The sequence below is a fragment of the Clinocottus analis genome, unplaced genomic scaffold (genome assembly GCF_023055335.1).
Source record: "Clinocottus analis isolate CAN_PGR_092001 unplaced genomic scaffold, fCliAna1.0.p SCAF_2, whole genome shotgun sequence".
Classification (NCBI taxonomy): domain Eukaryota; kingdom Metazoa; phylum Chordata; class Actinopteri; order Perciformes; family Cottidae; genus Clinocottus; species Clinocottus analis.
The window spans coordinates 7,972,531-7,997,744 of record NW_027175931.1 but is presented as its reverse complement, the minus strand read 5'-3'; the positions used below and the strand labels follow the sequence as shown (position 1 = coordinate 7,997,744).

At 42.3% G+C, this 25,214-nt stretch overlaps 2 protein-coding genes across 11 annotated transcripts in view; both read left to right on the top strand.

Moving 5' to 3' along the window:
• Nucleotides 1-11,521, top strand: part of trip12 (thyroid hormone receptor interactor 12) — a 42,980-nt gene extending 31,459 nt beyond the window's left edge. For all 10 annotated transcript variants that reach the window (XM_068584428.1, XM_068584431.1, XM_068584435.1 and 7 more), the window contains 22 exons: nucleotides 504-711; nucleotides 1,024-1,124; nucleotides 1,525-1,699; nucleotides 1,841-1,982; nucleotides 2,184-2,375; nucleotides 2,489-2,640; nucleotides 3,507-3,664; nucleotides 3,859-3,932; nucleotides 4,048-4,247; nucleotides 4,680-4,807; nucleotides 5,684-5,835; nucleotides 5,949-6,091; nucleotides 6,232-6,388; nucleotides 6,652-6,750; nucleotides 6,859-6,973; nucleotides 7,308-7,462; nucleotides 7,729-7,893; nucleotides 8,145-8,309; nucleotides 8,430-8,543; nucleotides 9,064-9,158; nucleotides 9,281-9,384; nucleotides 9,999-11,521. In XM_068584428.1, the coding sequence (XP_068440529.1) occupies nucleotides 504-711; nucleotides 1,024-1,124; nucleotides 1,525-1,699; nucleotides 1,841-1,982; nucleotides 2,184-2,375; nucleotides 2,489-2,640; nucleotides 3,507-3,664; nucleotides 3,859-3,932; nucleotides 4,048-4,247; nucleotides 4,680-4,807; nucleotides 5,684-5,835; nucleotides 5,949-6,091; nucleotides 6,232-6,388; nucleotides 6,652-6,750; nucleotides 6,859-6,973; nucleotides 7,308-7,462; nucleotides 7,729-7,893; nucleotides 8,145-8,309; nucleotides 8,430-8,543; nucleotides 9,064-9,158; nucleotides 9,281-9,384; nucleotides 9,999-10,195 (3,191 nt within the window). In that variant the 3' untranslated portion in view covers nucleotides 10,196-11,521. The remainder of the gene's footprint in view (nucleotides 1-503; nucleotides 712-1,023; nucleotides 1,125-1,524; nucleotides 1,700-1,840; nucleotides 1,983-2,183; nucleotides 2,376-2,488; nucleotides 2,641-3,506; nucleotides 3,665-3,858; nucleotides 3,933-4,047; nucleotides 4,248-4,679; nucleotides 4,808-5,683; nucleotides 5,836-5,948; nucleotides 6,092-6,231; nucleotides 6,389-6,651; nucleotides 6,751-6,858; nucleotides 6,974-7,307; nucleotides 7,463-7,728; nucleotides 7,894-8,144; nucleotides 8,310-8,429; nucleotides 8,544-9,063; nucleotides 9,159-9,280; nucleotides 9,385-9,998) is intronic.
• Nucleotides 11,522-13,481: 1,960 nt separating this feature from the next.
• Nucleotides 13,482-25,214, top strand: part of dner (delta/notch-like EGF repeat containing) — a 49,676-nt gene continuing 37,943 nt past the window's right edge. Inside the window, exon 1 of the mRNA XM_068585748.1 lies at nucleotides 13,482-14,000. Within this exon, the coding sequence (XP_068441849.1) occupies nucleotides 13,614-14,000 (387 nt within the window). The 5' untranslated portion in view covers nucleotides 13,482-13,613. The remainder of the gene's footprint in view (nucleotides 14,001-25,214) is intronic.

Here is a 25,214-nt window from a genome sequence, read left to right as displayed (position 1 = left end):
ATTATAACACTGAACAGATAACATTATCTCGCTCACCTTCTGCCTGTTTTGACACATCTTTGTAGCATTATCGGGGCCCAGACAACAAGACAGCATTCATGTCAATCTCCTGATCCCATATTTATTCCTAAATGTCAGCTGATAATTTTTTGTCATCCAATCAATCAGGACATCCTTTATTAAGATCACATTACACTTTTCAGTTCCCCCATTGGATGGCTACATTAGGCATTCCCCTTGCCCGAACAGAGTTTAATTGGCCATGGCAGGCGTTGATGCTGCTCAGATAGCGTTCCACAGTAGACAAAAGAAAAAGTGGCCCCGTCTAATGCTTCCAGTTCATTAAGCAAAATGTCTCCTGCAGTCTGTTTAACATTTTATTTTGGCAGTAAGATGTGGTGCTACCAATGTTTTTGCCAGTAGTTGCTGTGTATTTGTTTTTGTTTTTTTTGTGTTTTTTTTGAAGGATTTAGATCGTTTCAGTCTCTCTCCTTCCTCTTCAGGTGTGATGCACCAGGTGAAGAACCTGTCAGAGTCTGAGAGCTTTTTAGTCACTAGTCCCCCAAAGGCTTGCCAGAGTGGTACTGCCAGTTTGTGCACTACCACTATCAGCACTGCATCCACCACATCTGCAAATAATGCAACTCCTGATCTGGGCTCACCCAGCTTCCAGCACAGCATGGATGACTCACTGGACCTCAGCCCACAGGGGTGAGTGTGTGGCCACATATGGCTTTTGTTTGTTTGTTTAGTCTTATTTAACAGGAAATGTGTTTCTAGTACAGGCTACAGTGCTAGTGTCACCCTGGAAACTATCTACATTAACACAAATTGCATTTTAATCCTGTGTTCAAATCACCCCAAAACAGTTTTTAAACAATTTGGTACCTGACAATTTGCTCCACAAATTCAATTGAATATGGTAAATTGCATGCATTGCTTAATAAATACAGGTCTGATATGCTCAATGTATACTGATGTCCCCCCAAAAGCATCACATTAATCACTTTATCTTCATTCAAGGCGGTTAAGTGATGTCCTAAAGAGAAAACGGCTTCCTAAGAGAGGGCCCAGGAGGCCCAAATACTCTCCCCCAAGAGACGATGATAAAGTAGACAATCAGGGTGAGTTGAATGTTTCTGTCTGTCTATGTGTGATGTTTAAACATCCCCACTAGACACCATTTGGGAAATAAAAAGGCATGTTAAACCCTTTTTTTGTTTCAGAGCACATCTGCAAGATTTTATAGATTTTAAACTACTGAACTTTTCTGTAGCTTTTATCAGCCAGCGAACACCTGTACTGGCAGCTTGTGATCAGCCAATCAATTTGTAACTACTCGCCTGACGCAGATTCTGTTGCTCTTCAGTAATTTGTGATAGATTGACTTGATTATTATTGGCAGGTTTATCAATGAGTCATTGACGCACAGGCGAGTAGTCATCAAAAGGAATTTAGTGACAGTTGACATATATTTTTAACCCATGAATAACCATCTTAATCTACTTTTTGGGTTCTTTACAGCCAAGAGCCCTACCAGTACTCAGTCACCCAAATCATCCTTCTTGGCCAGTCTTAATCCCAAGACCTGGGGCAAGCTAGGTGCCCAGACCAACAATGCCAACTCTGAGCCCTCACGCACAGCGGGAGTGAGTGGCCTGGCAAGGGCACCTCCCAAGGACTCAATTTCAAATAACAGGTACGATGATGAGTTTCTACCCTAGAGTTATTCCAAATTCCAAATTGTGTGCTCTTTTCCTTGTAATGTTAAGTGCCAGTTATTATGGCAGCAATATGTGTTGTACTGTATGTAATCAGTGAATTATTTTTGGGTTTGTAGAGACAAAATTAAAGCCTGGATTAAAGAACAGGCAAGCAAGTTTGTGGAGCGCTACTTCAATTCTGAAAATGTGGACGGCACCAACCCCGCACTGAATGTACTCCAGAGACTTTGCACAGCCACCGAGCAGCTCAACCTGCAGGTAAAACATCCACGCCCCCATTATTGAACTGCAAGCATAAGATAATAACATTCCCTACAAACTGAAGGATATGTATTGTTTTGGATATTGGTTGTTGAAATTGTTGAGCCTGAAAGAGAAACCTAGAGAGAGATGGATACTATAAATGATCCACGCCTCTACTGACACACTTATCTAATGTATTTTGTTCCCGTTTTGCAGGTTGATGGCGGTTTGGAGTGCCTGGTGGAGATCTCCAGTATTGTATCAGAATCTGATGTGTCGTCATTTGAGATCCAGCACAGTGGGCTGGTGAAGCAGCTCCTGGTCTACCTGACCTCAAACACAGACAGGGACTTGCTCAGCCGTGACGTGCGACTCAAGAGGTTCCTCCATGTGTTCGCTAGCTGTCCGGTGAGAGACTAGAAACTGTGCAATGCACCTTATGACTTTGGCAGTTTAGATATTCAGAATGTGATTTGAATCTTTTCTTGTTTTCTTTTTTTCTCCTCTCGTTTGGGTTGCAGGTTCAAGGGATGGAGCCTGTTGGTCGCCTGGACCCAACAGACAATGGCCCGTACCTGGCAATGGTGCACAAAATGAACAGCTGCCTGAGCCAAATGGAACAGTTCCCTGTCAAAGTGCACGATTTCCCCAGTGGCAACGGCAATGGCAGCAGGTCTGTAGCTTTTATTTGTTATTCCTTGATCAAATTAACAAATTAATTATATTGAAAACATATGATTAGTTATGAAAGTGTATAGTTTGATATACATTTAAATAGGGCTGCAACTAACGATTATTTTAATTCGATTAATCGGTCGATTTATTTTTTTGATTAATCGGATAAAAAAATAATTTTAAAGCATTAATTTGCAACCTTTTATTACAAAAACAGAACTAACAGTGCAAATTCACAGTGCAACAAATCTTAACAATAAAGAATTTATAAAAAATAAAGAAATACAAATCAGAAAACGTTTTGGAGGATTTGTCAGAACTTTTTCTGACAAACACAGACATGCACACTCATAGATGCACACACTCACAGACATGCACACACAGACGCACACACCCACACACTCGCAGACACACACATGCACACCCACACACACACACACTCGCAGACACACACACACACACGCAGACATGCACAGACACACACTCACAGATGTTTACGCGTTGCTTCTCTTGAAGCCTCCGCGGTATTTTAAAACGAAGACGTTATCTAACCCAACAGCGTGGCTCAAACACGGGAAATGAACGACTAGCTACCGAGCTAACGACAACGGTTAGCCGAGCTGCTAAGTTATTGTACACGGAAGGCGACTATTCAGGGACATACGAGAAGGTACAGCGCGCTGCAGAAGCTCCTGGTCTGCTGCGGTCTACTGTTTTGTTTAATACTCAAACATCTCCGTGGCGTAATAATCGTGCGACAACGAATCGATAATGAAATTCGTTGCCAACTTTTTTAATCATCGATTTTTATCGATTCGTTGTTGCAGCCCTACATTTAAAGTGTTTTTGAATGTATCTTTCCAGGGGCTCCCAGGCACTGAAGTTCTTCAACACACATCAGCTCAAGTGTCAGCTGCAGAGACACCCAGATTGCACTAACGTCAAACAGTGGAAAGGTGGCCCTGTGAAGATAGACCCCCTGGCCCTGGTGCAGGCCATTGAGAGATATCTTGTTGTCAGAGGTGAGGGACTGTAGTAGATTTCCATGTGCCTCCCTTAATGCAGATGGGGCCATCATCAACTGGGAATTCTCCTTCGGCTCCTGTTTTTTCTCCACATTGTCTAAATATTGAATCTGTTTATTTTGCCTGTTCTTAAAAGGGGTTATTCAGTGTTTCTATATCTGTGTTGCTAACTTTAAATCTTGTCTGTACAGGTTACGGCCGAATCAGAGAAGAGGATGAAGACAGCGACGACGACGGTTCAGATGATGAAATCGATGAATCGCTAGTATGTGACACGTTTAATAATACACCCTCAATCCTATGTTGATGTGTATTGAAGGCCAAGTCCTGCAACCATTCAGTATCATCAATAAATGATATGTTTTTCAATGCTTACCCAGGCGGCGCAGTTCCTGAACTCTGGGAGTGTGCGTCACAGACTACAATTCTACATCGGTGACCACCTGTTACCGTACAACATGACGGTCTACCAGGCTGTACGGCAGTACAGTCTTCAAGCAGAAGAAGAAAGGGAGTCGACGGACGATGAGGCAAATCCACTTGGACGAGCTGGCATCTGGACCAAAACGCACACAATATGGTACAATGTTTTCTTTATTTACATTAGACTTGTTTTTTTCTTGCAGAGATCTTCTGTCTTTAATTTGTCTGTTGTGCATCTTCCAACTTTCTTAACCTTCACTGCCACTTTTGAAACAGAAGAGCAATGTTTTTCTAGGATTTGTTTTATGAATGTCATTAGCCAGTCCTTGAATGGTCGGAGAAATATAAAACATAATTTACACTAGTGGGGTCTCGCCATGCAGATTTATTTGCCAAGTCTTTTAAATGGACCCTACCGTGCAGTGGGAACTACAGTCGGTGATTAACACATATACCCAACAACAGTTGGACTCTGAAATGATTATTGGCCTTAGTGCTTTTATTCCTTGAAATATTCATAAACCAAGAGTCTTGTCACATGTTCGTCAAAGTATACAGAGACATAACGTGCATTCTTTTTTCCTGACAGGTATAAGCCTGTGAGGGAGGACGAGGATGGCAGCAAGGACGCTGTGGGTGGAAAGAGGGGTCGAGCACAGACTGCTCCCACCAAAACCTCACCTCGCAACGCCAAGAAGCAGGATGAGCTGTGGCATGGTGGGATATTAAATATATCATAGTGAAGGATTTCACAAACTATGTTCAACAGTGCTATCTACCTTCTGAGATAAGTCAGAACTTGTTCTCTACACACTCAGACACACACACTCAAAACAAGAGATGAGAATTCAAGAACTATGTAAACACCTAATGTATCAACGGATACCTTACGGACTGCACTTAACCTAAACAATAGTTATTTGTGATATTGAACCACAAATCCAAGCAACAATTACTCTGCATGTCATGAAGCCACCATATACCGGACTTGCTGCACCTCAGAGGAGATATTAACACATGTCTTCTTTTGAAGCCCCCACGGTATTATAAAATGAAGAAACATAATTTTAATAAGACGTTATCTAACCCAACACCGCGGCTCAAACACGAGGAATGAATGATTAGCTAGTGAGCTAACGACAACGGGTAGTCTCGCTGTTAAGTTATCGTAGCAAGCAATGTGACCACGGAGTGACATACGAGAGGATACAATGGGCTGCAGCAGAACCTTCTGTCTGCTGCGTTTTGCTCTTCCTCTTTTTTCAATACTCAAACATCTCCGTCACTTATGGAGTGGCGTATTAACCGCACGACACAACAAATTGATAATGTAAGTCGTTGCAAATTTTAAAAAAAAAACAATGTTATTGATTTTATCAATTCGTTATTGCAGCTGTAATAAGCAGTTGTATCTGAATTGTTCAAGTAAGGATTCACATTTTCAGGCTTTATGGTTGTTGTTAACTGCAACAAATTATAAAGCAGTTGAGTGACCAGAAGAAGCACGCTTTTAATCACACAGCACGGTTTTTTCTTAAAAGTCTTAATCTTTACAGCCGAATTCATTACTACTGTATTTCCTGTCACTTCCAGATGGTGTGTGTCCCAGTGTCGTCAACCCCTTAGAGACATACCTCAGTTCGGAGCCTCCAGAGACCATAACCTTTGATGACCCCTCTTTAGAGGTCAACCTGCTGCTGAGGGTCCTGCACTCCATCAGTAGATTCTGGTTCTACTTGTTTGAGGTGAGTATTTTTCCTAAAGAGTCGCACCGGGAAGGCAGTGACTTGTTGGTGGTTTGTTATGCGTGTGTGTGCAAGTAACATGAAGATGTATAATGATTTTGGTTGTTTTATAGAATGCTGTGTGTAAGGAAATCATCCCCACCACTGAGTTCATTAACAGTAAGCTGACAGCCAAAGCTAACCGTCAGCTACAAGACCCTCTGGTCATCATGACGGGGAACATCCCCACTTGGCTTATTGAGCTCGGAAAGACCTGGTAAATGTTTCATACTTAAGACCAAAAGGAGGAATTAGAAATTTGACGCGTGTATTGCATCTTGGCTACACAATTAATTTCAGTGTTGTTTTTTTGGCTGAAATGACTGGGTTCTCACATACTGGGTTCTCTCTCTACAGTCCGTTCTTCTTCCCCTTCGACACCCGGCAGATGTTGTTCTACGTAACTGCTTTTGATCGCGATAGAGCCATGCAGCGCTTACTGGACACAAACCCTGAGATCAACCAATCAGATTCTCAGGACAGCAGAGTTGCACCACGTCTTGACAGGAAAAAGGTACAATGTTTTGTATAAGTAGTAGTAGTATTATTATTATTATTATTATATGACTGTTGTACTTGTTCTCTTACAGTGGATGGAAGCCACCAATTGTATAGTGTATCTAAATAGAATTTAAATAGCGTTGTGCCTTTTTATATAGTTGTTGGGATATTATTCTTATTACAATGTTAACATTTTGGTACCTGTTTGTGTTTTTAACGTATCGCTTTAGGAGCTTTTTTCTAGCTTAATTTATTTCCTATGTCTTGTGTCTGCAGAGGACGATAAATCGTGACGAGCTGCTGAAACAGGCAGAGTCTGTGATGCAGGACCTCGGCAGCTCCAGGGCAATGTTGGAGATTCAGTATGAGAACGAGGTATCTGTTATGTTAAATCTCAAAGATGTATTTCGCTTTGGTCCATTGAAATGCTTTTTTCTTCCTTTTTTTTGGAGAAGTTATTCTAATTTGTTTATGTTCCTCCAGGTCGGCACAGGTCTCGGCCCCACTCTGGAGTTCTACGCTCTGGTGTCTCAGGAGCTCCAGCGGGCTGATCTCAGCCTGTGGAGGGGCGAAGAGGTCACACTGCCTAATCCTAAAGGTACAAACCTTCACACCCACCGACAGTAGCATGAAACACCGGTTCTGTTTGTGTCTGCTTTTTCTTTTAATTCACAACGTGAGCCATGGCCACAGCAAAATTTACTTTTTTTAAATTCAGAATTCTTTGTCCTGGACTGATCTTGTGTTCGAGATGGTATGTGATTGGTCAGGCGTTTTTAATATTTCTTTTTAAGGATGTCCTCACTAATGAGTCCACGAATAGACATTTTTCCCGCTAATTATAATTGCACTAACAGCATATTGTACTACCCTTGTTAAAGTAAATATGGAGTGACTTTACTCTGACCATACTTGTGTCTCTGCCCCAACAGGAAGCCAAGAGGGGACGAAGTACATGTTCAGCTCCAAGGGACTGTTTGCTGTTCCCTTCGGAAGGACAACCAAACCAGCACACATAGCCAAAATCAAAATGAAGTTCCGTTTCTTAGGAAAGCTAATGGCCAAAGCCATTATGGACTTTAGATTGGTAACGACCTCTATTTTCTGTTCCATGTTCTTTAACAGATTGTTCTTCTGCAAGTGGTTAATTTATCTTATTTAGACCTGCAGTAAAAACCTTCAGGCATATTCAAGGTGTCTGCTGGCTGTCGGATACATTGTTGTTGTTTTTAAATGCTGAAATGTGTAGGAGATGTCAACGACCATTGTTTGAAATATTGCAAAGCTTTTTCATGCTTGTTTTTATTTTTAACTGACTTACTGAACCACCTTCCTCTCGCTCCTTTTTCCTAGTTGGACCTGCCCCTGGGGCTGCCATTTTATAAGTGGATGCTACGGCACGAGGTGTCCATATGCTCCCATGACTTGGTGAACATTGACCCTGGTGTGGCAAAGTCCATCCAGCACTTGGAGGATATCATTCGCCAGAAGAAGAGGTTGGAACAGGACCGATCACAGGTGAAGCACAGGACTGAGACATTCACGCATTGGCCCCAGAGTGTTAGTGTGGTCCTGGGGGAGTTTTCGTAAAAAGCATTCACCTCTGAAAGTCCATCATTATTCTACTTTGTAGTCTTTTACGCAGCACAACATTTAATCCACTGCCATCTAGTCATTACATGGGGCTTAGTTTTGGTCCGATATAATGGTGTAATACAATAGTTTTCCCTCTGTCTCTTCGTGAACTGGTGTTTGTTTGTGTGCAACAGACGAGGGAAACCCTACAACAGGCCCTGGAGAGCCTGAACATGAACGGCTGCTCAGTGGAGGACCTGGGTTTGGACTTCACCCTTCCAGGATTCCCGAACATTGAGCTGAAAAAGGGCGGCAAAGACTTTCCTGTCACAATCTACAACCTGGAGGAGTACCTCAGGGTATGTGAAAGCTTTTTTTCTCCAACAGTCAATTGGAATTATACTTTTTTCTGTCTTCATATTGTTCCTCTTATGGCTGATCTTTTCCGGGGATTTGTTTTTTATTTTCTTTCCCTCCAGCTGGTGGTGTACTGGACTCTAAATGAAGGAGTGTCCAGGCAATTTGAGTCATTTAGGGAAGGGTTTGAATCCGTCTTCCCATTGCATCACCTGCAGTATTTCTATCCAGAGGAGGTAAGCACATTTCTTGTTTTTGATTCATCTCGGCCCATCAGGGCAATTCAGAGTATGACTCAGTCAATGAAAACATTTACAGCCACATTAACTCTTGAACAATCACACAAAATTCCATATAAATTTTGGTTGGGCCATTAGCGGGTAGTTTTTAACCACAATGTTTTTCCTGGTTAATGAGGAAGCAATTTTGATTTTGCATATTAGGAGGGATGTGAATGAGTTGCATTTTCTTCTCTATGGCCCTTTTTATTGTGATGCGTTAAGAATTTCTATATTCCATTAAATGTCATTTTACCAAAACATTTCTGGATTTTGAACGAATGGCATAATGGATTGCCATTTAATTTCTTTGCTTGTCATTTTGTCAACTTTGTTTCTAATGCTTGGAAAATTGGTTTAATTTTATTAGTTATTTATGTTTCTACTTCTGGTCATCTCGCACCTCAGCAAAGTTTGATTTGTTCCTTGACGTTTATTGTCCCTTCTTTCTGTTTAATTGTTCGTCTCGTCTTCGTAGCTCGACCAGTTGCTCTGTGGCAGTAAATCGGAGACGTGGGACGTCAAGACGTTGATGGAGTGCTGTCGACCGGATCACGGCTACACACACGACAGGTGAGACCGAACTCTTTATTTACGATAGAGCATCAGTAAATATGAGTGCAGAACGTCTGTACCAGTAAACCTTCGTCTCACAGCAACTGTTTAATGTTTTATTTCCTCCCATGTTTCTGCAGCCGTGCCGTGCGGTTCCTGTTCGAGGTGCTGAGCAGCTTCGAGGCCGAGCAGCAGAGACTCTTTCTGCAGTTTGTCACAGGAAGCCCCAGACTGCCTGTTGGTGGTGAGTCACCTCACATGCACTCTGGGCTTGACATTAGGCTTTTTCAGCCTTTTAGCAAGTAGCTGAGATGTTTCACTTGCCCAAATCTTACTTGTGTTGGAAAATTAAATTAAAAAAAAAACATTAATTTGGATAATGTCAAAAGTTCTCAATGGTATCCTGTTAATTTGGTATTCTCATATAGTGTTTATTTGCATGAAAGCACTAAATTTAAGTAATCAGTACTACTAATGCCCCCATAAAATGTTTTAAACAAAGTAAAATATTTAAATCAGTAATTTCCAAATGTATTATAATCTGCTTGGAGCTAGTGGTGGTAAGTTACACATCATAATTCCCTTTAATATCTTTTTTATACTGTTGAAAAACCATCTGCTACACAGAACTGTATTCGAGTTTCTCACAAACATTTCATAAGATTACATTTGAGCACATCCTATCGCTGTACTTTACAAAGAAGGTCAGAGTGCTGAACAGCTGTAATGAGATTTCCCAATTAAAATAATCTAACATTACCAAAAAAAGAAGATATTTTCTGAGTTTATAGGACTGTATAAAACGTAAAGCAATGTCTCTCCTATCACTTTGCCTGACCTCTGGCTCTTGTGTCTCAGGTTTCCGGAGCCTGAATCCCCCTCTGACGATTGTGAGGAAGACATTCGAGTCCACAGAGAACCCGGATGACTTCCTCCCCTCAGTCATGACCTGTGTCAACTACCTGAAGCTGCCTGACTACTCCAGCATCGAGATAATGCGAGAGAAACTGTTGATTGCAGCCCGCGAGGGCCAGCAGTCTTTCCACCTTTCCTGATCTCTCCACATCTCACATTCAAAATGCCTTCTACAGCGACTGATGAAATCACGACTTCCTTCTTAGTTTTTTGTAACCACATACATTAAGGCTACATGTACAGCCTTCTTGTTAGAGAAAGCAGCTTGCAGAAAAATTAAAACTTTAAATATATATTTGCTGCCCCGGTCTCTCAAAAAAAATATTAAAAAAAACAAACGGAGAAGTGTTCCATGACTCACAGAACTTAAAATATAAAAAAGAGAGTAAAAACCTATATCAGTAGTTGAGTAATGTTAAAAAAAAGAGAAAAAAAAGACAACATCTGGGTGACATTTTAAATTGCATTGCTATGTGATATTTAAAAAAAAAAAAGGGATGTCTCCTCTCCAGAGTGATGGACAACGTCACTGGGAGTCAGGGAGGAAGAGGAGGAGGAGAAGGAGGAGGGGTGGGGGGATCCATCGAGCAAGCTAGGTTTACTTTAGCTCCAAAGATCATTTGTACAGACAAATTTGCAGACTTTGCTCATTCTACACATTTGATAGAATAGCTCTTTGTTCTCATGTCTCTTCCCCTCAGTTTGTCTGTTCACATTTTGTTCTGTATTATATTGACCCCAGTTTGTGTGTTGCATTTTGGTTCGGCTTTCCCCCCAATCCCCGTGTGTCTTTTGCTTCAAGTTGTGGAAAAACGAGAGTTGCAGTTGGTTGAATGCGGGTAGTGATGAGCGTATATTAACTTTTTTTTTTTCTTTTTTTTTCTCTTCTCCCCTTTACCCAAGTTGAGATTGTGTTCTGGCCTCCTTTATAATAGAGAGCTTCAGCTCAAATGAAGAGTTGTAACCAATGTGTTGAAGTTTTGTTTTGCTCTTATTTTGATAGAGTTAGTGTCTTTCTGTTTGGCCCTACCTGATGTGTAGGGTTATCTTGGTAGACCAAGCTCTGAGCAACCCTCAACACATAATGTAGCTGGGCAAAAAAAAAATTTGGCTGGTCTCATTTTATCGTTTCATGGCCAGATAGCATTTCAAGTTCATTTACGGAATAAAGTTTATATGCAGTTTCGCACCCTGTTTAAAGGTGGGAATGTCTGCTTTACCTTTTTATTTTATTTTTATTTTCTATATTGTCTTTATTTCTTGCTGTAGTTGATAATTATTATTTTCTTTGCACTGCTGGCTTGGAACAAACCGTGGTGTGCACCTGCAGTCTATGGCCAGGGGAGGGCGCCACTGTATGTTCGCCTGGCCCAATCGTTCATGTGCTGGTTTCTAAGATCTGCAATAATTTACTGCATCAGGTTCATGTTTTTACCTGAACATAAATAAAGTAACTGTTTGACTCATCTTTGGTCATTTATTTATCCATCCATCCCGCCGTCGTGGCACCGTGTTGCTCTTATGAATCCACAGCTGATTGAACGTTTTTACAATAAGGGCAGTTTTCAATGGGTCCTCCTAAAGCTGGGAATCAGTTTACTATACTCCACCTACGTACTACCACCGCCGTGTTCCCAAACAAACGAAAGCTCAGCCTCATTTTCTAAATTACATAACGTGGTTGTTGAACAATTAACTACAAAGTAATGCATCTGAATATTAGATTTAACTTTATTGAACACTTGTGAAGAGACATTTAAATTCTCAGATGGACATAATGCTGCTTTTCCCCTCCTATTGTATTCTGTGATGATCACACAACCAACATCGGACTATATTTAGCATTCTGCTGCAGTACCGGAGTTCAACAAGCTGGAGTGGTGTACGGTGACAGATTCATTGCACCTTGGGAGGACTCATTATGGAAATGTAAAAAAAGTTGTGGCCCGAGTGTAAGGCCGGCATCTCATTAACAACCACCAGGACTTTATATTGATCAAGAGGAAACAAAACATGCAACTACTTAAACTGAATACATTGAGGTTGTAAATCTCGGCACCGCTCTTGAGTCTGATGGAGAAAGAAGACAAGGTCAAGATATGGTAGAACTTCTGCTTCTTATTAAAAAGACATATTTGCTAGAGGTTCAGGTAAAATTCATTTTGCCCTATGCTTAATTCATATGGGATTTAGTAATCTTTCGATATCAATACAATTTGAGGATCTCCGCAGTGGTTTAGCCCAGCACTGACGTTTACTCTCTTGTTCAAAGGTTAGGCTCACAGTGTTTCAATAGTCTGACGCCGTCTCAACACGATTATAGAAGAGGTGAGCGACAGAATCCTTGGAATGAGCAAAATGTTCCAGAGTTTATTGAGCCGTCAGTAGTCTTGAGTTAATGAAATCAAGTGGGTGTCTTCCATTGTTTCTAAAAAAAAAAAGACTTTTGCAGACCTATACTTTAAATACAGTTTAAAAGCATCGAGATCTTTTTCAGTAGCTCACATAATGCAACTCTGTGGCATCTTTTCAATCTCCACAACCCAAATTTGTGTTTCTGTTCTAAAATTGTAATCCCGAGATAGCTCAATTCATGCCACTTGTCTCAAACTAGTGACTAGTTAAACTATTAAACTGACTGGCCACTTCAGGATTCCTAACAACGAAGCATTGCATCAGATGAGAGACTTCCTATCCACAAAATCCACCCCAGAACAGAATTCATAATGACCTAACAATCTAAAGCATGTCCTGTATTTATGTATGTACAAAGTCAGCTGAGTCCCCAAAATATAGCAACATGAATACGCTACTTTCAACTTCTATGTCGAGATGTCACATGATAACACTCTGGTATATGAAAACTGATCTCTGCTCTTAAGGACTGCAACATCCGTACACACTTTGCTTTTACGGGAATTGGTTTATGAATGATTTTGGACATTTTCGTTTTCAACCACCGTGAGCATCATTCTGCTATTTTCAGACTTGGAGTGCCTCATCTTAAACACCACCTGTTATTCCTAAAAAAAAAAAAAAGCAGCTGATCTTATGGCAAAGCTATAATGATTTTCTCCACCAACACCTCCTCCCCATCCTCCTCCTCCGTCTTCCCCAACTACAGCCTCCTCCCTCCCACCTTGAAAGCCCGGCTCCAAGGAGAGGTTACAGATGATGAGACTCTAAATGAGGAGAGTGCAGAGCTCCCCTGCTACTCTCCCACAGAAGCCAGGGAAGTGTGTGTGCGTGCGTTTGTGTGTGTGTGTGTGTGTGTGTGTGTGTGTGTGTGTGTGTGTGTGTGTGTGTGTGTGTGTGTGTGTGTGCGCGTGTGTCGTCAGCTATCTTCGTCACTATGACTCGGAGACAGAATAGAGCTGAGAGCCCTCCTCCTTTTGCATCCCAACCTTCTCCCCCTCAGCCTCCACACCGTCAGTCTGCTCTCAGTCATTCTGCCTGCGCACAGCTGAGGCTCTACATCCTATACCAGCCTCCTCCTCCTCCTCCTCCTCCTCTCTTTCTCTCTCTCTCTTTCACACTTGCACACCTCTCAGCTGCTGCATGAACGGCAGCTACTTCGGCTCGGAGCAAAGAGGAGGCAACAAGCAAAAGAAGAAGGAAAGAAACCAGAGCATGAGGATGAGTGTGTGCCGTCCCGCGCAGATCCCACGGAGCTTCACGCCCCCCCTGCTTCTCCTCCTCCTGCTCCTGGGCAACAGCAGCGGCAGCAGCATCGGGGCCGTCCCCTCCGCCTTCCAGCTGGCCCCGGACACCCCGGCCCCGGCCGAGCCCACCCCGACCCAGGCCACACCTCGTCCGGACCCCTGCGAGGGAAGACCCTGCCTCAACGGGGGGTTGTGCCTGGCCCTGCCGTCCGCTGGCAGGCCAGAGGACACCTGGGAGTACACCTGTACGTGCAGCCAGGGCTTCAACGGACACAACTGTGAGGTACGGGCACGTCCAATGTAATGGCATCTTCACAGGATTAGTTCTATGTGTGTGTGTGAGAGAGAGAGATATTATTCTTTAGTTTGTTTTTTGCTTGAGAGGATACAGAATGAGTTGGAGTATAGTAGACTATGAAGGAGCAGATGGAAGGGTTGATAGTTGTGTTAAATACTTTATAGAGCAAAGAACGAAGAGCTGCATTTGGCCATTATTTGTCTTCTGATAGGAATTTGTGTTTCATTTTTGTCTTGGGCTTATTAGAGTCACTGGGATCCATTATCATTCATTATTCATTATCGTCATCTCATGGGGGTTCAACTTGGAGTGTGTGTGTGTGTGTGTGTGTGTGTGTGTGTGTGTTTTGATTTGCATGCGAGTCATACAGTAGATGATGGCATGTGTGAGTGCGTTCTCGCTCTGCTGTTCTCGGATGTTTTTTCAATGGGAGCATGTGCTGTCACGGAGACGAGTGCCGCGTTGCTGTGGCAACAGGAGGGAAGAGTGAAAAGAAAACCAGAGAACTGTGTGTGTGTGTGTGTGTGTGTGTGTGTGTGTGCGTGAGTATATACTGTGTGAGCAGTTTAGCATTACCGCATTTCCCCCTATGACGTCCCCAAGTTTAGTTTTTTCGTCTGTGCAAACCAAAGAAGTGAAAAGTTACAGTACATCCGGAGGTAATGCTGAATGTATTCATCTTGCGCATTCTCTCATATTTTTGAATGATTGATAAAAACTGAAGTACGGGGGACTGCGTTAACATCTGGGACAAGGCCTGAGGAGCCGTCTCCACACTGCATTCATTAATTGGAACATCTGGACAGTCATGAATAAGATCTTTTCTGGTGCAGGTTCCACGACATCTCACACGTTATTATGTCCGTCTGGTTGAAGCTAGCGCCTTAGCACTCCTGACTCTTTGAATACCATTCTCCATGATATCATCAGTTAAATATCAGCTCATCCTCGGCCTAATGCAACAACAATCAAAACAGATTTGAGCATCAAAGATGCACTTTTAGCTAACAACTGCTCCTCGGAGCCTTCATCGAGTTTAGATTTGGTTTACCAAATCATTTAATACACGTTTTCTTTTGATGGAAGTCTGCAAAAGGTAGATTTGACTTCCCTTTATTTTACCCCCTCTACGCCTGCTGCTCCTCATTGTCCCTGAAAAAAAGACATGCATATGACTGATGATAAAACATTAGACTGGCAGGATTGTATTGACTCATTTTTACACTTCCATCTATTCAAGGACATTTCAAGTTCTTAAGCACGTTAATTCAGCACTGTATTGATCTCCACATGAACCTGAATTGCGTGTAATTCATTTGAGCCTCTCAATCGGTGCACCGTGGCTAATCCTCGGTAGCATTAGGCTCAATAGGTATGAGTCATGCTGGGGTGAAGGAGAGCATCCGCCAGCAGCAGAGGATAAACGAGTCTGCTGCAGCATCACGGAGGGAAAGCGACAAGGTGACTGGCTGAACTTTAGCAGTGTCACCAACAGGTGGCAGCCATATCCCCCTTGTGTTTACACGTGGAGATGCATACTAGTACGTTTGCTGGTCTCGTGCCTGCATGCCTCTGTCGTGCAGGACAATGGAAGGCATGTGCAGGTGAGCTTCCTGGTGCCGTGCAGGCGTTGTGTTGAAGGCATTTAGTGGAGCATCAGCAGGGGCCTCGTCACTGTCTCCTTTGCTGTCCTGGTTTCGCGTCTCAGAATAGAAAGCAGCTGCAGTTTGTTACCCCTGCAGCCTGCTTCACTTCACTGCGCTCTGTTCCACACAAACCTCAAAGGACGATGTGGTCACACAGCCTTAGCTGAGGCCGGACAAGGCATGTCCGGAGTTTCGCAGAGGACATCTCTCTCTTACCACCTTGCCCACTATTCTCTTCTGCTGTAAAATCTATTTCACCAGCTTTATTCCTCTCATGCGTCAAATGTCAGGTCCGGAACCGGCCCAAAGCCAGGCTCCAGGAGAAAAATTGATTTTCGCCTCGCTGCCGTCCCGCTGGTGGTTCCTTCTCCATGGAAACTGGAGCGGCAGTCAATTTGAGATTTGGTGAATGACCTGATTGGCAGAGAGCTGTGCTGGTCGCCTCTGCATGCGTCACAACACAGATGGTCCAGTGAGAAAGAAGGAGAGAAGGAGAGATGAAAGAAAGCGATAGCAGAGAGGAAAGGAGGAGAAACGAGTCTTGAAGAGAGTATAAAGTTCTGGTTTCGGGGCTTCGTGGAGGGATGCTGTTGTAAACAAGTGGCATGTGTTCTACCTCCGCTGCCTCTCTCTTCTTTTGTTTAACATTATGTATCAAACCCGGGGCGCCATACACACACAGAGCAGGATTAGAGCAAGAAACCAAGCAGAATCTGTGAAACTGAACTTGAGTTGTCGGGGATGGATTAAAACTCATGCCTGTTGATTTCAGGATATTACGTTTTCAATTTTTCCGGCTAAATTGCTAATCCCGCTGTGTTTTAAATGTGTCAAAGCAGCTATTGCCAAGCACAGCAGCAGGCACCAGGGGAAAACAAAACCACTCCACTTGTTCAACTCGCGGAGGTTTAATAAAATCCCGCACCTTTTCTGGATGGCGGCCTGTGAGCCGTCCCGTTTGGAATTCACCACCACTGGCCTTTCTCGGAGTTATTAGCTTCTCAGCCTCTGGTTTATTCATTATTGAAAGGCCTGTTGTGCGCCCTGCTGGATTTGGTAACTTGCTCGACAACACAATAAGGCAGTGGCGCCGCAGAAAAGACATCTGCCATGAAGCATGTCCACAAAGTTAAGTTTCCAGCCCCAGCATTTGAAACACGGGATGCATGTTTCACTAGCTGCAACCAGCAGCTTCTTAGCATGCGCTGGCAGTCGGTTGGTCCGCGGAAATGTCCCATGCACCCTAAGTTTGGCAACCGCAGTTTTCATAGGTGACTCCAATTTTGGCATGGAGATCAAGTGTGTGTGTAAGGTTGTGTGTGTGTGTACAGTGACCGTGTTGTAACACTTGTCTGCCTGTTATTTGGAGAGGAGATGTGGAACTGAAGGTGATGAAAGAGGTGATATCTCAAGCACAGAATTAATTTAGCTGTTTCTGCTGCCGACGGTTCTGCCTCGACTTAATAAGCTCGCACCGAGCATGTCGGAGCTGTGATGGCCTCCAGGCTCTTTGATGCTTGATGATTTTTAGATGTCAGCTCATCACTGGTTCTTCCCTCGACACGTATATATTCGCTGTTTCACTCACAAGTGTCTCTGTTTCGCTGTTTCATAAGAATCCGGTGAGTTCTGGCTTCTTGCTGGGCGTCTTCTACCACCACTGACTTAGAGCGTGTTCAAGGGGTAGTTTGATGTTCAGAGAGGTAGATGAGAAGAATGACACCCCGTTCACGGCAAATAGGAAGCTGCTGTCCGCAGCTGGTTAGCTCAGCTTAGTCCAAGACTTGAAAGAGCCTGGCTCTGTTCAAAGGTAACACAAGCTGCTAGCCAGCAATTTAAAGCTATCACTAACACATTTCATCTCGTCAAAAGGAGAAGTTACAGTTTTACATGTGGTTGTATGTGAGATTATCTATGAGAGAGTTCGAGTTAAATGAGGCGCCGTCACCTGCAGGACCAATGTATGTTGAGAAGATGGGTGCTGACTTTGAAATTGAAAAACATACAGTTTGACATGTTTAAAGTGCACCACCTTGTCAAAGAACTAGCACTAAATAACATTGTCAGTTTGAAAAAAGGGTGTGCATGTGTGCGTCTGTGTGTGTGCGTCTGTGTGTGTGTGTGTGTGTGTGTGTGTGTCTGTGGTCAGCTCTTGTCTCCCATGGCCCTTTTCACTCTGCTGCTATACAGCCTGAACCGCATCCAATTAAGCAGAGCTCAAAGCTCATCACCAGCTTTTGGTCTCTTTGATATCCTTGTCTTGTTAGTGCGAGGATATATATATATATATATATATATATATATATATATATATATATATATATATATATATATATATATATATATATATATATATATATATATATATATATAGTGTGTGTGTGTGTGTGTGTGTATGTTTCATTGGACTCTCATATCCTAGAGGAAAGTACTTTCGTTGAACTCAAAAGTCTTGCACATTCAGATGCTCCTCCATAACGCCTGGGCTGTTGTTTTCTCAAAAGTAATAGTTTTCGAAGTCATTATGAAATCAAGTAGGGCGGCAACAAATGATCATTTATTCATACTGTTAACAATACAAAACAGAGGAAAGCAGCAGATCCTCCCATGTAAGACCCTGGAACCAGAGAGGCATGGATTGACTTGAAGATGAATTGGGATTAAACAAATGGTCTGCTGATTAACTTTCTGCCAACAGACGAATGCATTCATTGCTGCTTCTCTTACTGCATTTAAAGCAGCTTGCACTACTACTGAAATGACTTCATCGTCACAAAGCTACTCGAGCAGCTCCCAGACGCTGCAATGTTCATTGAATCCCACAACGAAACTGACAGAATATTTTCTCGGGTTTAACATGTTTGTTTGAATTTGCAGCATCCGGAAAGGATGCGTCTTGTTTGCGTAACATGATATCTTGTGTGCATAGTTTTGGGCCGGTGAAAAGCTCATCAAGTGTCCCAAGATGAAAGAGTTCCCACCTTCTTCACAAATGAACAAAAAGACATTTTGATTCTCCAGTGAATTGCCGCGGTTTTCATGGTCGACTTGGAAAACAGCTGTTGAACAGTCGCAAACTGTTGCATGATCTGCGACGGTTTACGTCCACATATAATCAGTTACAGATGGTTTGATGAAAGCAAGGATATCACTTTGGTAACCGGCTGCTCACAACCCTGGCGGCAGCTTTGATACAGCAGCTACCAACCAGCCAGAGTCCTTTGAGCTATTATCACTGAGCTATCACTATTCATGTTGATGTCCTTAGATGTTTGCGAGGCGGACCGTGCTGCCTTTGAGCACGAGGGCTCTTGGCCAATCACTTTGGTTATTTCCATATCACACATCACCTGGCCTTTTGATCTGTGGGAAGCTCGTGCTGAGGCGGTGGTACGATGGGCGAGTGAGGCCCGATGCATATGGATGAGAGAGGAGATGGTCTGCAGAGGACACGCGGGGCTCAACACCAAGTGCTCACAGTCTGCGTATCGATCGCTACAGTCATCCATTGGGTAGTTTGTGACAAGGTGAAAGTCATATATTAGGTTTGGATTCACTTGATGTCTTTGACCTGGTGAGCTTGTATCATTTGCAATTTTGATTTTATGAGTTAAGCAAACGTGTCGGACAGTCAGTCCACCATTTTGGTCCAGAATTAAATATCTTATTAACTATTGGATGGATTGAAGCAGCCGACAGACATTCATGCCCCCCCCCCCCCCTGATTTTCCCAAAATCATTAAAGTGATTCCATCCCATTATCCAAACCGCTTTTCCTATTTAAGGTTGCGGGGGTGCTGGAGCCGATCCCAGCCGACATTATGCGAAGGCAGGGTGCAGGTCGCCCAGTTTATCACAGTGCACATTTATAGAGACAGACAACCATTTACGCTCATATTCACATCGGGCAATTTAGAGTCTCCCATTAAACGTAAGATGTATGTCTCTGGACTGTGGGAGGAAGCCAAAGAACCCGGCCACAGGGAGAACGTGCAAACTCCACACAGAAGGACCGCCGATCCCCTCTTGCTGTGAGGACACGAGTCACTACACCCTCCTGCGGCCCCATTAAATGTACATCTAATAGTCAATGATTATAGTCCAAGAATATAAAATACATGATTCTGAAAAGGGGTCATTCTGCAATAAGTATGTTTGCTTTTGATACTTCATGTATGCAAATATTTTTGTACTTTTACTAAAGTTAGATTGCAGGACTTGTCCTCAAGGGAAAGATCCGCGTACTTCTTCCACCACTTCCTAAATTGCCACATGCATCATCTAACCATGAGGCAGCTGACGGTATGAGACAAATAATATTTAAGACAACCGGTAACAGAACAGCACAGAATTTAATTTGAAGGCAACATTCTGCCAGCAAGGATTTAAAAATAATAAAATCTTCCTGACTACAGTTATGTTTCCTGTCTGCTTCTTTTGTTTTCTTGTTTCCTTTATACTAGCCAATCAGCTGATACATTTTCCCGGCAGTTTGCTGCCGCTCATCCGGAACAGGGCTCTTATCTTTGTGTCATTGGCGCTTTCATTTTTCTTGAGGTGAAACTTCATCCTCTCTGTCCTGGATAGAGTAGAAGTCATTACATTTCTCCCAGTGGTTTAGTTTAGGTGTTTTTTTATTGCTTTTTGTCTGCCCTCATTGCTATTTATACTTTTAATGGAGCAGCGAGTTGTGTCACCATCCGCAGTATAATGTAAAAACGGCCAGAGAGGCTCTAACTCAGCAGCAGTTCACCCTAATAATAAACCTCTGCTATGACACGTCACTGTACTGCCACTTCCTCATGCTTAGTCTTGTTGTTGTTGTTGTCAACATAATGACTGCATGTGTCATCGAGGGTGGTGTGTGTGTGTGTGTGTGTGGGTGAGAGGGTGGACACCATGAAATACTTTGCTGATTCTAATCACTAACGTTCAGTCCAGTTTAAAGATTCATAGTCGCCGAGTAGTTTGTTCACTCGGCGGTCGCATCCTTGTTCAACTTCATTTCAGTATGTACATCCCGTCAGTAGCTGAACACATCACTGTTCATGCAGTTGTACATCAGCGGTCTCATGTTCATTCATTTAGTCACACTTTCCAGTTTTATTTTGAAATACTTCCCTTTTCTCTCAATCCTGTGTGCTTGTCTGCCTCTCTGTATGACTGTCAGGTATCTTTACTTATACATCTTTAAGTGTGTGTGTTCACATAGTGCTAATACACACATACTAGGACCATAAGCATTTTATTAGATTTGTTTTTTTCCCCTTCTCTATTACATAATCTCACCCCTCTGAATTGTCACCATTTTCTGAGCATATTGCCTCCTTTACATATTCCTAATGCGCTCTTCATTCATGGCTGTTGAGCCAGTTAAAATGATTGAGATTTAAGTAGCAATATATGACATTCAGAGCATTAACATGGCAGCAACGCACGATTTCTGTTAAGATATAGTGGATTAATGTCTACCTGCTCTCCTACTGACAGCTCGGGCGCAGAATTGTAGCGCGGTCGCCTTCCTGTTCTTCATCTGAATGATCTAATTGCTGCTTTCACAGAATGGAAACATCACTCGCTTGCGATTGGTCAGGGCAAAGACGACGTGAAGGGGATGTCAGCGCAAATTAATATTCTCTACTACAATCACATCGACGACACGATAGTCTACATGTGGCCTCAAAGTAAATAAAACATTTTAATTAATAAGATAGAGCAAATCTGAAATTCGACCTGAAGGAGACTAAACCCTCTTAAGAATTGAATTTATATACGAATTACGCTTTTGTTTATTTGGATCCCTGTTAGGTTTATCCATGGCAACAAATATTGAATTCATACTAATAAAGCTTAGTATATCTTAAAATATAGTTCTATAATAATAAAATAGTAGGTAAATGCATCATATATTCCCTTAGTGTGTTCATTCTCAGCTGTTCTCTGTACTCAAATGTTGATGTTGCTTTGTGTTGCATGTTTACACACTGAACTGCTCATGAACACACACATGTGATGTCATGTGTTTGGACCAAACTCACCAGGATGTAGTGAGTCTGGAGCTCATGGAGAGTCTTGGCTGGTGGATGAAGAGTTGTTTCAAAAGACATGTGGAGTGTCCCCTTCTCTCAGCTCTGTGAGCACATCACTCAGACGACTTTGCATTAAATGGAAATTCATCCCAGGCACAGGGCAATTTATTTATCTGTATAGTCTCTATTTTAATGATTTAGATCATTATTGTATCACATGTTCACTGTCAACCACTTTGTAACATTGCTTTGGAAAGGCGCTATAGAAATAGAGTGATTATTATAAGACAAAGCACAGTCATGACCTCTTGCTCACACTCGTCAGAATCAAAAATAAGTCAAGAAGAAGAGAACTTTGCAGGAGGGGACGGACTCTGAGGTGGTCTGATCCTGTTTGCCCTCCCTGGTTGGGGATAGGTCATGGTTAAAGCACAGATCGCAGCTTTGGGGTTGGAGGAAACACAAATCCATATGTGTGTGTGTGTGTGTGTTTAGAGGAGGCGCTGGCAGCAGACTTAGTGTGTGTATCATCCTCTGTTCACCGTCTTTCCTCCAAAATCCTGTGACTCAGTACCAGATGCAGAACTCACTCCCGCTGTCTCCTCACGCACAACGTGTCACTTAAGTTGATTTGACAATATGTTATTGAATGAAGCCAACTGGGAGACGCGCCAGCAATGTGTGTGTGTGTGTGTGTGTGTGTGTGTGTGAACATCTTCGCTTAACTGCAGACAATGAACGCCAGCTAAATCCCAAAAAATCCCTTCAGGACCAGCAGAGCATCTCAGCCAGAGAGAGGAGGCACAGCCACCAGCCTCCTGCGTTAGACACAGAGATTAGCACGCATTAGCAGCTAGGCCTGTCTACCAGTTGATGGGAAAGACGCTGTTGTGGAAGATGTGTCTGTCCGTTGGGGATTATGCAGGAAATGTATTGACAAAAAGTAAATATTCTGTCTGACATAAAGAAGTTCCTCTGAAATTGTTTTTTTAAAGAAGCAATATTAGTTGTGTTGAGAGGAGAGCGCTAAAAAAGTATAAAACTAGGTTGTTAAATATACTGAAAGTTGCTGTATAGTCTCAGTTGCATTAATACATTCTTAAAAACTCAAACGTCATATCTGTTTATAGGAAATTGTACAAAACATTTAGGTTTTCTGTATCCATGTTCCTCGTTTTGTAAAATGAGACCGTATTCTTTTTCTGAGCTCAAGCTGCCTTCACTTTCATCAAAAGTCTATCCGTATAAAAGCAGTCAGTGTTTCTGATGGGATTTTAAAAATCTCCTGTGTAGTGTGTAGCTAGCTTGTGAGCAGTAATGCGCTTTAAACTTAAGTTTGAGCTTTCGGGGGTTGAGCTCACTGTCGGGTAGAATCGATCCTGTCTGGAGCTTCGTCTCCTGCTGGTTCATCTGCTCCCGACAGCGTCGCTCTGATCATATCAAACCTCAGTGATCAGCAGCCGATCGCAGTTTATCGATCTGGGGTTTACACGACAATGCCCTCTTTTCGGCTTCTTCAAAATGTTCACAGAATTTCATAAAAGCAGGGAAAACCTTTCAAAACTTAACTGGAATACCTCACTCCATGCTGTGTGTTTTTGGAGAAATATTGAGCTCGAGTAAGTGAACTGAATCATAAGAACGCAACAGATCTATACTGACGTGTTTCAATGTGTTTCTGTAAATACCCATAATATAAACAGTTATGAATATATGAATATAGCTATATTTATTGACTTTTGTATTTGGTATTGGGTAGGAAAGTTAGAACGGATTCACATTGTTTAGTGTTATTTCATTTTTTTTGTAATGGAATTTCTTGCTGATGGCCACAATATCCTGTAAAATAAGCTTGAGGGCTGTGGTCCCCAACCTTTATGCCACGGACCGGTTTTGTGTTAGACAATATTTTCACGGACTTGACGACAATAAATATGACTTAATAGCTTTGACGTAATAAAAGTATTGATATTGATGCTCTGTTTTACTGTTGTTGATATCTTTCATGCTTTTATCTTTTTATCCTGTATTATTTTGTAGGGTGACCTGAAAGGCGCCTCCAAATAAAATGTATTATTATTATTATTATTATTATTAAAATGATACGACCGGCATGAAAACTAAAATGAACTACTGTTGAAGATATCCATTTTGCTAAAGCATCCATTTTATACAGCAGGCCATGAGATTGAGTTATTTGAGGTAAAAAAAATAACAAGTTTGCTAGAGGAAAAGAGGAAACTCAAAATGTAACAGTAAGCGCCAGAGAAGCCCGGGACCCAAGGACATTCACCCAATCACAGGACCAAGAATGCGGCAGCGCCAGATACGTTGGGTTCGCTCTGACAATTTGGATGACTTATAGTTTAAATATATAGTTTAGTAGAAAGGGAACTTAGCCTTGTGTGTCAGTTTTGATGTAATTCAGCTTGCTGGACTGTGAGCTTAAATTGTGATACAGTTCACTAGATTAGAAATTTGGCTTCATGTGATCTAGCCTCGCTTTGACAGTTTTGACATAATACAGTTTGCTAGATTAGAAATTTAGATTCAGGTGCTGATTAGGACGAGATACATATTGCTGACAACATGCACACATACTGACGCTTGAACATTGGGAAGAGTCGTGAGCCAAGAGGGGTGGATCCAACCCTGTGCTCCACCAATGGGAGCTCAAAGTCTAAACTAGGAGACTCCCCATCATAGCCAATCACAAAGGCTGTTAGAAACTATATAATGTTTTGCACTTGCTTTAAGTTTCGTTCTGCGGAGGAAGAGCGAAGAGCTTCAACTTTACCCTCCTGAGGTCTGGTGGTCTTTTCCGACACGTTTGGTCGTTAGTTATTAGCAACACTACATAAAAATACAACTCACCATTATGCTGAATAAAGTCTAAATCAAGCCTACTCCGTAACTTAAATCTTTATGTCCAGTCGACTCCGTAACTTAAACCTTTGTGTCCTATCTACAAGTAACTTAAACCTTTGTGTCCTATCTACCCGTAACTTAAACCTTTATGTCCTATCTACCCATAACTTAAACCTTTATGTCCTATCTACCCATAACTTAAACCTTTATGTCCTATCTACCCCATAACTTAAACCTTTATGTCCTTTCTACCCCGTAACTTAAACTTTGCTTCACAAAGACAGGATGTTGAAATGGGTGCAGGTTTTTTTTGTGTGCTGATTTTAGGATGTTCTGCCTTGATTTTAACCCGTAAGTTTCATTTTTGGGGTAACATATCACGTGACCGTGTCCAGAGGCTCAGACGCACAGGTGGATGTATCCGGGCATTTAAAAAAAAAAATAATAATCTTAATCAACATTTTATTCATTCATTCTTTCTGTGCGGCCTGATACCAATGGACCCACGGCCCGGTGGTTGGGGACCGCTGCTTATGGGACCGTTGCTTATGGGAACAATTGTATCAACTTTTTAAAATATCAACATTTACTTCTGTTGTTGTTCCAACAAACTGACACATTGGTCAATCCTTTATAAAATAACCAACTCTGTTCAG